The sequence below is a fragment of the Labrus mixtus genome, chromosome 6, assembly GCF_963584025.1.
Source record: "Labrus mixtus chromosome 6, fLabMix1.1, whole genome shotgun sequence".
Classification (NCBI taxonomy): Eukaryota; Metazoa; Chordata; class Actinopteri; order Labriformes; family Labridae; genus Labrus; species Labrus mixtus.
Window position 1 is genome coordinate 29,401,003 of NC_083617.1, and position 15,164 is coordinate 29,416,166.

The 15,164-nt window shown below is 40.5% G+C and overlaps 1 protein-coding gene across 3 annotated transcripts in view; it reads right to left on the minus strand.

Annotated features, from left to right (window-relative positions):
* Positions 1 to 15,164, minus strand: part of ltbp1 (latent transforming growth factor beta binding protein 1) — a 126,637-nt gene that overhangs the window by 6,025 nt on the left and 105,448 nt on the right. For all 3 annotated transcript variants that reach the window (XM_061040845.1, XM_061040844.1, XM_061040843.1), the window contains 11 exons: positions 14,983 to 15,105; positions 13,871 to 13,996; positions 13,638 to 13,766; positions 11,184 to 11,312; positions 6,484 to 6,621; positions 6,048 to 6,209; positions 5,240 to 5,329; positions 4,588 to 4,716; positions 2,876 to 3,016; positions 1,099 to 1,275; positions 126 to 287 (listed from right to left, as the gene is read on the minus strand). In XM_061040845.1, the coding sequence (XP_060896828.1) occupies positions 126 to 287; positions 1,099 to 1,275; positions 2,876 to 3,016; positions 4,588 to 4,716; positions 5,240 to 5,329; positions 6,048 to 6,209; positions 6,484 to 6,621; positions 11,184 to 11,312; positions 13,638 to 13,766; positions 13,871 to 13,996; positions 14,983 to 15,105 (1,506 nt within the window). The remainder of the gene's footprint in view (positions 1 to 125; positions 288 to 1,098; positions 1,276 to 2,875; positions 3,017 to 4,587; positions 4,717 to 5,239; positions 5,330 to 6,047; positions 6,210 to 6,483; positions 6,622 to 11,183; positions 11,313 to 13,637; positions 13,767 to 13,870; positions 13,997 to 14,982; positions 15,106 to 15,164) is intronic.

A 15,164-nucleotide genomic window follows, 5' to 3' on the forward strand; every position in this document is an offset into this window, starting at 1 on the left:
TCTTGGCATCTTTAAAATCCTTTTGTCCTCTTTTCCAAAAACATTGAAGTCAAGTATAAAAAGAGTCCTGTGTTCAATGCTGTTTTTATGATCACATAAATGCTGTTTGAAATAGAAATACTCACGCTCCTCACTCTCATAAAAAGGCAGGGAGGCCTGCTGCTCAGATGATGGGGAATGGTCTGGGTTCACTTCATATTCATGGACCGGCCCGGCAACAAGGGCGTCACGACCGTACGGCCGCCGCCCGTCACCCAGAGGAAGGTTACACATGGACGCGTAGTCCTCTGTGACGGAGACAGACAGAAACAGAAGGCATAAATCACCGGATACCAAACATCTCAGCAATCAAATGCTGTACTTATATTATTACAAGAAGAAAAGGGGAAGAGGAAAGTGAAGAAGGAGATGATGAAGAAAGAGAAGGACAGGCAAAAAATTAGAAAAAGAAGAAGAAAGAAAAGAAGAAAAGGAATAGATGAAAAAGAAGGAAGAGCAGCAGCAAGGAGGGGAAGATGGGAAATAAGGAAGAAAAAAAACAGAAAAAGAAAAGAAGAGGAAGCACAGAAGAACAAAAGAGAAAGACAAGAAAAGGCAGGGGAATATAGACAAGAAAAAGAAGCAGAGGGAGAAGTAGAAACAGAAATAGAGAAAAAGTTAAAAATGATGAGGGAGAGGGAGACGAAGGAGAAGAAGAATGAGAAGGAGGAGGATAACGAGTGGCACTGATTCTAGAGTTTAAATATTTGCAGCCATGAGCATTGGTATCGCCAACCCACATCTCAGCAATACATCATTTGAGGTTTAATACATTTAGACATATAAAAGACAAACCCTTGGCATTGGGGAAATTCATTTTTCTACCAAGACTCTGAGGAATGAACTTCATTTACAATCAAAACTTCACTTCAGATTTTTCTCTCTGTTTACACATCTTATTGGCTGTTAAAAAACTCAACAGCTAGGTTGTTGGCACAAGTTCCTCAGTGCTCAACAACAGAATGTGTGACCCATGAACATGAGGCTCTATCTGAGCCAGCTCTAACACTGGCCTGAGAGAGGCGTGTGTGTGTGTGTGTGTGTTTGTGTAGTGTGTACCGGTGTTTCTGGGCGGACACAGGGCACAGTCCATGCCCCAGGCCTCTCCATAAAGACAGCAGCACTCAGTGTATGTGGTCTTCCTGTTGGGACCCAGCGGCCGTGTGCACGTCATGGTTTCTCTTGCTGTCTGCCAGCAGATACCCATGTAGTCTACCTGCTCCGACTCGTGTTGCTCTGCAAAGACACACACACACACACACACACACACACACACACACACACACACACACACACACACACACACACACACACACACACACACATTATCACCACTATTTGAATGGCTTTTGCTCTAGATGTAAAAATGTCTTCCACTAATCGGGCGATGGAGAGTTTGATCCCTACCACCTCCTGTACACACGTCAAATTGTCCTCTGGAAGGACACAACTACAAATTACCCTAAATGCTCAACTTTGGCCTTTAGTTTTTTTTAAAGCCGGTAGTAATTATTTGTGAACAAGATAAGTAAAGCGGGAGAAAACTCTGCTGCTCGCTTACAAAACAGCGACAAAAACGGCTCCTCCTTACTTTAACTCTCTGATCCAGGTCTACACTCCCTCCCGCCCACTACGCTCTGCCAATGAAAGGTGTCTGATCCAACCTTCACAACAGGGTCCTAAGTCTCTGACTAGACTCTTCTACTCTGTCGCCCCCCGGTGGTGGAATGAACTTCCAAACTCCATTGGATCTGCAGAGTCCCTCTGCACCTTTAAGAAAAAGCTAAAGACCCAGCTCTTTCATGAATACCTACTAACTTAATGATGATGGTTTCGATATCATTGATGATGATGATGGTAATGACGATGGTTTTTGTTTGATAACGATGACTTATAAGATGGTTTCTATACTGATTAGAGCTCTCAAGAACTGCCCTCAATGTTGTGCTTTGCCTCTGGTCACTTCCTGTCAGCACCTGTGTGTCCAATCAGACTCAAAGCTGATCGTTTGCTCTTACTGACATTGTTCCCTTTTTTCTAGATCCTTGCTTGTGTTGTTCTTACTCTCTGATGTACGTCGCTTTGGATAAAAGCGTCTGCTAAGTGAATTGTAGAATTGTAGAACTGTAGAAAAGTAAAGGGGATATCATGAAATGCTTACACAAGGTTGGTTAGCAAAGCAAATCAGAAATCCATAGAAACAGTGTTATTAAATTGGGGCGGCAGCAGCTTGGTCTGAAGGGACTTGGGTTTAGAAACCCGAGGGTCGCTGGTTCAAGTCCCGGAACAGACCAAGTCTGGGAATTGGTCTGGTACTGTAGCTGAAGAGGTGCCAGGTCACTTCCTGAGAACTTCTGAAGTGCCCCTAAGCAAAGGTACCCCCACACAGGCGCACTCACTGTGGCCAGTGCACGTCCATAGGATCCTGTCTGTGCATGTGTGTGTAATTTAGCCTATGTGTGTCTGTTACATGTATAACAACAGAGTGTAATATTGAATTTCTCATCACGGGATTAATAGAGTACATCTTCATCTTCACCTTTGAAACAAAGGCCTTTGACAAAAGTAGCCAACAGCAGTCTCCTCTGGACTGTAAGATTAGATGTATATGTAACATTTTATGGAAGTTATGATTCAATTGAGCGGTGTGCTTCTTTCCTGGTGGAATTACAAACAATCAGACTCCTTGCTCCAACCAGTGGAGTCGCCCCCTTCTGGCCATTAGAAAGGCCATTCTATTTGACTTCACTTTTCAGCCTGGGAGGCTACATCTGCTCTATTTATACAGTCAATGGTTAAAGCTCTCTGCCTGGGATTAAGAGAAAGTCTGTCTTACCTGCCACCTCAGGGCTGAAGACACAGCGGTTACTGTTTGGGTCCAGCACCATGGGATGTGTACAGAAACACATATATGAGCCATCTGTGTTCATACACTGTCCACCAACGCACACAGACTCATCTAGACATTCATCGATGTCTGCAGAAAAAGAAAAGTAAACAAAGACATCAGAGGACTTTCTTTATGCAAGCTGCACTTCCGGTACACAACCTATCACCATGGACCAATCATGTCTGCACACACACACACACACACACACACACACACACACACACACACACACACACACACACACACAAATGATTTACAAAGAGCTCTAAATAAAGCTTCAGCTGAATAAAACAAAAAACCATCGCCATCCAGTCCAGCGTTCTCATTCTGCTCCGTTTGCTTTTCTTAAATCAGCTGTAGCACACCATGAAATATGAATCAGTACTTGTTTTCATTTTAATTGAAAATACTTTCTAAAAGATTAGTTTGAGTCAGCTTCTCCTCCTGCACTTCTGATCATCATCATACTGGGCTACATTTGATTAAAAAAAATATGCAAGATTCTATCATTTAGCTTTTTTTTAAGCTTTGGAGGCTTTTGTTAAGTACAACTGCATTTTGTTAACTTTCTTCATCTTTTCTCATTCATTTGCACGGATAAAGCTCAGAAGCCTCAGGCTAGTTCTGCGGGTTCTCTCTGACTCGACAGGCCAGACCGAAATGGGCTGAATTTCAAAGAAATGAGCCGGGAGCCAAACCTGCGCCGGGCTTCATTCCCCTCACTGCTGTCTTCTTTTGAGAAATAAAATATTTATTAACAAAAGTCAAAATGTTCACTTCAGTTAATATACCATCACTTCACTTAAGTTGCCCTGTGCATGATCATTAGGTCCATTTAGAAGTAAAGTTATCACTAATAAGACACTGTAATTACATTTCAAGGGAGGATGTTTAGTGGTTTGTTAAAGTCTATTATAAAAGAATCCCTTTGCAGGTGTTAAGTTACAAAAACAAGCTGTCTGTCTGAACACTGCTGCTAGCTTTAGCAGAGAGCACACACTGCTGCAGTATTTTACACTTCTGTTTCTCCATCATAGCTCACTCGCACTCGTACACCTAAAACATAAACACTACTAAGGTAAATTCTGTAAGTCAACTAGTGCTCACACAAGGCAGGTCGCTTTATTTGTAGGATTTCTCTTAAAAACAAACCCTTTCAGGAGATGACTAGAGCAGAACTTTTGAGTCATGAGTAAAACAATCGAGGACTGATTCAATGTTTTGTCCACTTTCATCTTTCGAGAGCTTTTGAGATAATTTCACGGTCTTTATTTTTAACATACAAAGTTTTTAGACCCACAGACTCTGCGATGACTTTAAATTAAAATGTAGAGAACGGAAGATTAACAAAGTTAATCTGAAATCAAAATTCACATTGTAGTTTCATTCATTAGAAAAATACATCTCTGTTTTCCTCACTTTTTTGACAATAAAATCAAATGTTTTCATTTGAATAATTTCATTTGAAATATTTTCATCTTAGGGTCCTCCATGTACCACAGATTTCAGTCATTAACCCTGAAATAATCTACAGTAGAAACTTAACCAAAGAAACGTGTAGAGGCTGCAGTAACACTTTAAATGTGGTTATTATAACGATATTTAATATTTATGTGCATTCTAATTGGTTCAGGTTATCTTTCCGTGTACATCCTGACCTTTGCACTCCAGTTTGGCGGGGTCGTAGTCCTGTCCTGTCTTGCAGTAACACTCGTAGCTGCCCACAGTATCCAGACAGAAGCCTCCTTTACACACCTCCTGGCCAAACAGTGTGCATTCATCTGCATCTGTAAACACAAGCAGCGAGACGGCAGCACATGTTACACAGAGTTAAGTATAAAAGCGCATGTTGGGTAACTGTGACATTTACATAGATTTATCTAATTGTCAGCTAATATAGATGTAGCATAAAAAAGATGGCCAGAAGGAAAAAGTATAATTATCATAGTAAGCTTTGTAAATCACTTATTTGGATTTCTTTAGGGCAAAGTGTAGAAAACAATGATACTGTTAGTTGTATATGTGAGTGCATAAACATCAATATTGAAAAAGGTTCAAACATTCTTGGTTTTAAATGTGCACAAAGACACAGGAGCAAAACTAGGATGCTAAATGTGTCAAATATTAAGAAAGGAATTGAAGTTTAAAAACAGCCGTTTCAAACTTTGACATCATACCTTTACTTTTAGACCACTAAAGTCTGTACTGTCCATGATTTACAGCCATAAAGTGTTCTTCTATTACACTCTATGGATTCAGATGCAGGATCTATTCATGATGTCCAGTCATGTATTAATACCTCTGTCTTACCTTTGTAACTGTCAGATGTGGGTACACCATACAGCAGGTCTTCAGTTGGGATAAAACCTCTTCCTGATGGACACATCTGATTGAACTGGTCTGAAGAGAAAAAAGAGAAGGTGTTGGGCATTAAGTATGTATAGTTCTTCAACGCTGTTCTTGATAAAGGCCATGAGAAAATGTTCAAATAAGAGAAATGTGTATAGTAGAGACACTGAGGGGGTCAAACTGTTATTATTCAGGGCACTCATTTATTAATAGTGTTTCAGCAGAGATGTGAAGTATAGCATTTATCATTTTGTACTTGAGATGTATGTCATTATAAGCACAGCTCTGAAAATGCTTCAAATGACCGCCTGAACTACTGACTCCCGGATCTGACTTGTAGATTGCTCTCTTTTAATGCAAGTGTTTTGTAAATTGTACTTTGTCTCACTTTGTGTCTCTTGTCTGTAACTTTGTATTTTTGCTGTTGACTGTCTCGGCCAGGTCTCCCTTGAAAAAAAAAGGTTCTTAATATCAATGGGACCAACCTGGTTAAATAAAGGTTAAACTATTACAATGGGGAAGCTACAACAAGAGAAAACTAGTATGTGCACATGTGCAGGCAAAATGCATACAGGGGCAGGACAAGAAGTGTACTAACTGTAGAAAAAAGGAACAAGGGTTGAGGATGATCTTGTCGATCAAAACATTGCCCTTTCTCAGTCATTTTGCTCCTTGGGAGCTGAACGGACAGCAGTGTAACTATAAATAAAAATGATAATCACGGAGCCCTCAGTCCTGTCTCACTTTGCCTCCTTCTCCTCTAGCTTACCCGTGCCATTGACAGGACAGGGATAGACTTCGCAGTTGTCCCCCCAGCCGGCTCCCAGCGTGCAGCAGCACTCCTGCAGGGTGACATGGCTGGTCAGCACACTCTCACACAGGTTTTCATCATTCAGATGATAGTAGCACTCCTTACGCTCCACTGAAGATGCTGAAATATGGAGGGAGGAAGACACAGAGAGAAGAATGAACACAGTTGGGTGGGCGAGGTTCAGAGGGGAGATACATGTGTTCAGCTCAGAACATGTCACTCTTATCAACTCGAGGGAAATTTACAGACATTAACATGAAGAACCTAAAATCATTTTGAAGTTTATCATCTGTATAAATTCACACACTTGTGTAGATAAATATAATGAAATCACTCGTACATCTCGACTCTTCAGGTTCTTTGTTAATTTCTATAATAGTTGAAGGTAGGTCACCTGTGGGAACGGGCTCACACTTGGCGATCATGACGTTATATTCCTGTCCGCTGGGACACATGCACAGGAAGGAACCATCCACGTTTACACACTGAGCTTCTCCGCACACACTGCTCAGCAGCTCACACTCATTTACATCTGTGGAGAAAGAAAAGAAGAATGTTATTTTGAATTAGGCTGCTTATTAGGCTCTCAAATGGGGAGTGGTACTCTTAAATCTGGGGGTGATATTTTTTTTTACATTTTTGGGTTCATGTACAAAAATGTAGGAATGAATGAACTTTGCCATAAAAGGTACCCTCATATACCATTAGCCATCATGAGAAATGTAGTAAATTCCTTGTACATCATTCATTATATTCAATATGTCTTTTGATGTGTCATTTCTTGTAATTGAAAATTGGCATAGAAAAAGAACATATAGAATTTGATATGAAGTGATTCAAAACATCTTAAAAGTCATATTTCAGGAATTTCATTTTTATATTTAGGACCCCCACTTTGGAAAAACACTGATCTAGTCAGCAGCCACAAAAAAAGCCTTCCATGGCAACACGGTAACCATTCAAGACAATTAGACCATTTAGATTATGGACACTAAGAGGACTGATTTTGAGCCAATAGGCTTCCATTTTTATTTTAAAAAAACTGGGTCAGGTGACGGTAAGGCTTGGTGCAGAGATGCACCATTTTCTTAGGTAAGTGGGCCCTCAGTTCATACACACAAATGTGTGTGTAATGAGTGTGCAACAACACAATTTATCCACTTTTACTGAAACGTAGGAATGTGTGTAAAGATAAGCACATCTCTGACCACGCTAACACACAGAGTGTAGTGGTAGCATAGTGACAAACAGAAAGTATCAGAAGTGTCACAGCATGCATAACATCCATGTATGTTCCAGGTTTCCTTCAGTCATAAACAATCAATTACTGTAGTGACAGAACAGACAAGTTGCCTTATTGGTGTCAGAACCAGAAGACAGCAGTTACGGGCATTTGAAATGTTGAACCATGGTTCATCTGGTCTTACTCAAGGATATGGTAAACCACAGAGCGCTCTGATATGTTTGGTGAGAGCCAGTTATTAGTCCAGTGGTCCAGGGGTAATAATGGATTTGAAGTGTCTAAAAATGTAAATTCTGGTTGGCGTTTTTTGTTTTGGATTTTGAAAATTTCAAAAAAATCAGAGAATTGACAAAGACCAAGTACTTTGAGTTTTCAGTTGTATCTTTCATCACAAGAAGTACACTGATGTACACAAGTCCAGTCTAGTGAGGTGTGTCGTTACCATACATTGTTAATTGGAGTTGTTTCTGAACACATATGACCCAAAGTGTGCACGAACATGTTGAAAACATGTTACCTTACATTACATGTGAATGGCTGGTCTACCAGGTTCTGTGTGACTTTGACGTTTGTTTGCTTTGTATCATAAAGTGTGAAATATGAGCAACAGGTTGGCATGCTAAGTAGATAAGTAAGACTGAGCGAGCTGAATAATGTCCGTTGTTAAACAAGTGATACTAATTACAATGAATATGAGTAATTCATCTCCCCCTCAAGGTTTGAAATTCCATATTTTTTATCAGTGTTTTAAAGGAGATGTTCACACATCTCACTCGCTCATGAAGAAAGAAACTCTGATACACACGTTACACACATAAACACATGACAGAGGTTCAGAGACACTGAAACGTTGTGATTTTCTCTAATAAATTTGTGATTTTTCTTAATTTACTTACTAACTTAATGAAAGTTTCAATATAATCTCCCAGTTTAGTAGAATGCAAAGCACAGGGGTAGGGGAGGAGTTTTATTCAAAGTTAATAGTTTTACAGGCATGATGGTAAACCGCAGGAAAAGAAGACAAGATAAAAGGAAGAGGAGGGAGGAAAGCAGAGATATTTGGCTGATAAGAGGAGAGGAATAGATGGAGGGGAAGGAAGACGGAGAGACGACACACATTCTGAATGGTTAGCGGTTCACCACCACTGCTGGTTTTCAAGGATTGTGTGCGTGTGTGTGTGTGTGTGTGTGTGTGTGTGTGTGTGTGTGTGTGTGTGTGTGTGTGTGTGTGTGTGTGTGTGTGTGTGTGTGTGCGTGCGTGCGTGTGTGTGTGTGTGTGTATGTAAGTGAGTCCATCTGTGTTCGCCACAGTACAGTGATGGTTTGGCAGTGAAGAGGAGGCAGCTGGCTGGACTAAACTTGGGTGGGACCCAGCACCACTGCCAAAGGACAGATGGGAAGTGTGTGTAATTGTGTAAAAAAGGACACGGTGTGTTGAGGTGTATGGGTCGTTTTGGTACTGTATTTATGCATGTGCGTGTGTATTTTGGTGGAGTTGGTCGGTGGGAAAGTGTTTGTGGGGGAAGCTTTCTATCAAGGTTAGCCGGGGGAAGTCTGCTCTGACGTTCCTTCCTGCAGTAGGAAATTGGACTAGATGGGATCTGCGGGGGCTCATTTAGTCTGGGGAAAAAAAACACCAGCACCATCCAACTCATACATATTCTAAACCAAACCTAAAGGAAACCAACAATGTTTAACATTAGCTCCATGTAGATGAAAGGTCCACAATGCTTGACAATGTTGCTTTAAAGGGTTATCTTAGCGATACCAAAAGGTAACAGAAGGGGTTACGCGCTTACATTTCCAATAATGGTCAGGCCCTTCATTTACCTCAACAGATGAACCAGAAGACTAGAAAATTCCAGATTGTCTGAAGAAAATGTGTGTGTCCACATCTGTTGAAAGGTAAGAAGCTTTGGTGCATTTCAGTGTTAGGTAAAGCTCAAGCCGAGGTTCTCAAAGGAAATAAGGTTGTTCTTATAGGTGAAGCTCTATGACAAACTGGAGGGGCAGAATCATAGGGAAGTGAAGGTAAGCATTGCTCTGTTTGTCCCTATCCTTCTTTCTGCATCTCCCTCTATCCCTTTTTTCAAACCAAAAAGTGCAGTGTCGGCAGATGGCTTTTTAACATGAGTCTGGTTCTCCTCGAGGTTTCTGCCTCTCTTAAATGAAGTTTTACCTTGCCACTGTAACTTTGCTAACTGTTGTTTAGTGCTCATGGATTAATGTTGGGTGTTTGCAAGTAAAGTAAAGGAAGGTTTATTTATACAGCACTTTTCACAGATAGAGGTCACAAAGTGCTTTACATCAACAAAAAACAACAAAAACAGGAACAAAGGAGTACTTCATGGACCGACAAATCCTGCTCTGACCAGAAACCAATTGGCACAGTAAAGCATAGATCAACAGGTAGATTGGGTGGACCTGATTACCCATAGGCCTGTCTAAACATCAACATTTTTAGCTTTTTAAAAGACTCAACAGAGTCAAGCCGTTTTCACATATGCACTCCAGATAATATCTAGATATTTAGAGGAGGACTTCTCCGGAGATTCTCTTGACCTAGTCGTTCACATATGCTCCTCACAGCGGGGGACTTTCCCTGTCAGGGGCGCGGTGGATTTCCTGAGGTAAGACGTGATGTAAATAAACAACGTGGAAGTAGCAGCAGTAGCAACAGAGTCCGCTACACGACGTTATAATGAGAATATTTGTCTTTATATCAATGCTATGTGTAATCCAATGGAATGACAACATCCACAACAGAGAGGAGAACAACATACTGACGAACAGAAAACAGAATGCAGACGTTTAATTACGTGCACAGAGATCGTAGTGGTCGCGTGCAGACACTTTAGACAGTCACTGTTTATAAACATCATTCTCTTCTTATTGGCTCAAGTTGAAAATCTCCGGAGTATATTCTGCCGTGTTCAGACATCAGCTCACTCGGATATTCTTTCGGATAAAATACTAGGGGTCTGGCCGGATAAACTCCGGGTAAAGTCTGCGGGAAAAATGTGTCTGTTTGTGTTCACACATAGCCTAAAGAACCTCCGGGTAGACTAATCTCTGGAGTTTTTCAGGAGATTTCTGTATGTGTGAAAACGGGATGAGATGATATATCAAAGAGTAAAGTCTTTTACCTGCTCTTTTTCTGAAGTGTCTTGACTTAACAGTTGTGAATTGGCTCTATACAAATAAAGATTGATTGAATGTGTCATTGTCTTATTATCTCTTCTGCAAGGTCTTCTACACAGAATTAATGGAAGGTTTTGGTTGGGCCATCCAAATTGTTAAAGTAAGGTATAAAAGAAACATTAAAAAGCACAGCAGGGTAACCCTCAAACCCTTGGAAGCAAGTGATTTGAAGTTGACATTTCATATGTTAATGCACAATCATGTACTAAATATAAAGTCTCTTTTTTGTCACAACCAATCGGATTAAGGATTTCAAATAGCTTAATGCTGATTCTGTGTCTTGGCAGGTGTTTAGGTGTTGCCATTTTTCCTGTGCATTGCAAAGCTCCACATACCTAACCTACTCTGATCTGTAACTCTCCCTTTAAGAAGCTGGAATAAATGAGTCGTGCTGCTGCTTTTAGTTGCCACAAAGTTTATACAAACTTTACAGCGGACATTGGTTTCCTTGAGGTCCAAGTCTGCAAAACCCAAACCACTTCCAGATGACTGAGGAGCCTTTTTTTGGGCACAAACTCCTCACTTTTATTAGCACCAACACATACCAGCAAGCAGACACTTTACCTGAGTCTGAAGAGAACTCTCGAGTTTCTAATAACTATGGGACATCAGGGAGGCCGTTACAAGCTCTGTACCACAAGTCCACTTACCCACACAACCTCGGCCATCCTGGGACTCCTGGTAGCCCTGGTCACAGAGGCATTGGAAAGAGCCCAGTCTGTTCTCACAGAAGCCGTGAGGGCCACACAGAGTCTCATTAAGTCCACACTCATCAATATCTGGAGGGGGAAACGACAAGATCAGGAAATGACAAATAATACATTGAACTTTAATGATGTGTTCAGCCTTTTCAAACATAACTGCATTGTTAACAATGTCATTGCAAAACGCTGATGCATCTGCAAATCAAATTATCGTCATTTTTTTGCACATTGAAATAGGCATGCCCACACTCTCAGTAAAACACACAATTTGTCCTGTGTTTTCCTTTATTTCCTTCCAGACAGATTAAGGAAGTGACATGAAGGGTGAAAATTGAATGCAGTGGATTAAACAGAATACTGACAGCTTGTGCAAATACAGCAGATTGTGCAAAAATGTTTTAAATAAGTCATGCATTAGCTGCTTTGATAAAGGTAGACATTCTGCACACACACAGACACAGACACACACACACAGACACAGACACACACACACACACAAACACACACACACACACACACACACACACACACACACACACACACTCACACACACACACACACACACACACACACACACACACACACACACACACACACACACAGTTGGGACAGAACCCCCTGCATAAATCACGAGGCAGAGAGCAACAAATATCCCTCCTTGTCTAGACAGCCAGCTCAAAGGCTTCTGTCTGTTTCTTTTCTCTTAATTTTTTCCTTCCTTCCTCTTCTGCACTTTTCTGTTTTTGGTAATGTTTTCAAACTCTTCAGCTTTTTCTTTTTCTAAATGCTGTGCATGTGTTGTCAAATTGGAGAAGAACTATTTTCCTACATTGCACATGTTGTCTCCATTTGCATATTTTCTTCAGTCCCAATGTGGTGATCTCACAGGGCAACAAAAACAAACTAAACTAAACAAGATGAGAGGCTACATTTCCACTGGGAAGTGGCCTTTACCTTGAACAGCGCTCTTCTGACCACTCAAAGCTGCTTTTACACTACCTGTCACATTCACCCATTCACACCACATTCACAAACTGATGGCAGAGGCTGCTACATAAAAGTGCCCAGCTGCTCATTAGCACTGATCCATTCATGCAATTGAGCACATCGACATGTGGCTGCAGGAGCAGGGGATCAAACCCCTAACCTTCCGGTTAAGAGAGGACTGACTATACCACTGAACCACAGCTGCCCAGAAGAGAGACACGGTAGGATAGGAAATAACAGAATTCAAAAAAGGAAAGTAAAATGATTGGATTGAATAGACTAAAATAAAAAATACACAGACCAAGAACACATAGTGCAATTACAATGATGCGTCAGGAATTCCCCACACAGCTGATGTGTTTGTACTGTATGACAAGATCATCATTATAAATGTGTGTCTTAAGTTTCAGGTCACAATACAAAATAAATAATTAAAAAAATATGTTTTCCTACTCGTTCCTACTCAAAACTCAAAAATGTTTTATTCTCTTCTAAAAAGTCATAACAGAGGCAAAGGGAAAAGCGAGTCATTTGAGGTGCTTCATCATTGAGATAACAGTGCTGCTTCATTTGAGTTTGTTGTAACATTTAATTATTGAGACGACACTGTTTGTTTTCAGAACGTGATGTCATTTAGAAAATATGCATATTTTTCAGCATGCAGTATTTATATGTTGAGATAACAGAACACATTCTTAGGATGTCATTTCATTATGATAACAAGACACATTCTCAGTTATCACTCTTTTTTGAGGAGATGTTTACGAAGAAGAAATATTAATTTACAACATTTATCACTACATACAGTAAGTAAAGGGTAATGCTATTGACATGTTAAAAAAATAGTGCACTTTTTCTGGTTTGGATTTTGCTATTATGGAGATAATGATACATTTTTTTAGTTTGTCGGTTGGTTTCATAGTCTTCTGAACAATAGAAATAGTTAGAGCCACAGGTTGGATTCAAACCGGGCCGCCCGCTTTGGAGGACTTTAGCCTCTATACATGGGGCACGCCGCGCACACAAACCACAAGGCCAGTGTCGTCCCCAGTAGCCATATTTTAAGGAGATTTTTGCTTCTTGGTTAGGAACCAAAATGCCTGCAGCTGTGAATAACTCAACAGTATAAAAATATTTGCGGTCTCTCAAATATACGAGAGATGTTTCATGTTTTCATGACACTTTTTGAAAATGAATTGTTCCCTCCTCATTATCCAGAGGAAGAGTTGACATGATGTATATGATAGAAAAGTAGTCAAGAAATAGTGCTTCTTTCACAGCACTGTGGAGCATTAGATGAAAATGGATATCTTTATATGCTTAACAGTATGTGTGTATGTGTGTATGTGTGCATGTGTGCGTGTGTGTGTGTGTGTGGGGGGGGTGTCTTTTTTTATTGTAGTAGCATCTTACCATCACAGGAGGGCGTGTCGAGGCTGGCGGTGAATCCAATCAAACACACACACAGATAGGATCCCTCTGTGTTGTGACACATGCCGTGGGGGGAACAGAGCTCTTGTTCATCCAAACACTCGTCAACATCTGGGAGGACAGAGACAGAAACACGTGTGTAACACTTGAAACTCTTAATCTGGGATCAGAAATGTCTGGTGTTGAAAGGATGCGACCCGGCTCCAGCTCCCTACCACTGCAGCTGGTGCCGTTGATCTGTCTGTATCCAGAGGGGCAGGTACAGGTGTAAGAGCCAACGTTGTTTACACACTCCCCTACAGCCGCACAGGGCCGGGCTTCTTCTACACACTCATCCACATCTGGAACACACACGCACACACACGTCAGTCCAGTCAGAGGAAGGCATTTAGGTAAAACAGACAAAATTAAAAGTCAAATTTGAAATGTGAATTTCTAAATGTGAAAAATATGATTAATGACAAACAGAATTTAGTATCTCTAAAAAAAATAAATGTATACATGGGTATTTTGGAGCTTGATCATACATTAAAAACATGTTGGTTCATCACTGAGTGCAAACTGTTCATTAGTGGGTTTTTTGAGGGGGTTGTCAGGAAAACAGGGTTTATAATTATATCAACATAAATCGTCCAGTTTTTATCTTTCAAGTGACACCATGTATGAAAAACCACTGGTTCAATAAATTGTTCTAAAGCATGACAATTCACCATTTGATGGAAAGCTTCATCAATCAATCAATCAATCAATCAATTTTTATTTGTATAGCGTCAACTCATAACAAGTGTTATCTCGAGACACTTTACAAGAAGCAGGTAAAAGACCTTACTCTTTGTTATGTTACATAAAGCAGGTAAAAGACCTTACTCTTTGTTATGTTACAAAAAGCAGGTAAAAGACCTTACTCTTTGTTATGTTACAAAAAGCAGGTAAAAGACCTTACTCATTGTTATGTTACAAAAAGCAGGTAAAAGACCTTACTCATTGTTATGTTACAAAGATCCGGCCTATCCATCATGAGCACTTTAGCAAAGCAGCAAAAGTTACAGTGGTAAGAAAAAACTGCCTTATTAAAAGGCAGAAATCTTTGACTGGATCCCCGGCTCATGACGAAACAGTCTTCACAGGACTAGACTGCACCGGGCTTGGAAAGGGATAGGGGGAGAGATGGGATAAGATGGTTTATGGACAAGCAGTTGGAAAATGGAAATACTATTTGAAATGCAAACAAAAAAGACAAATTCAATGTTTTGGAAGTTTGAAGGCAAAGCAGCAAAAAGCAGCAAAAAAGGTTTAAAGTCAAAGCATGAAGTCAAATATATCATACCATCACAGTTGTCTCCTGCTGGTGACACTCTGAATCCTGGCCCACAGTGACAGATAAAAGAGCCCTCAGTATTCTGGCAGTGGCCTCTAGTACACACGCTCTGGTTCTGGCACTCATCTATATCTGAAACAACGCAATAAAACAACTACATCACACACAAAGCAGGCGTGTGTCTGACTGTC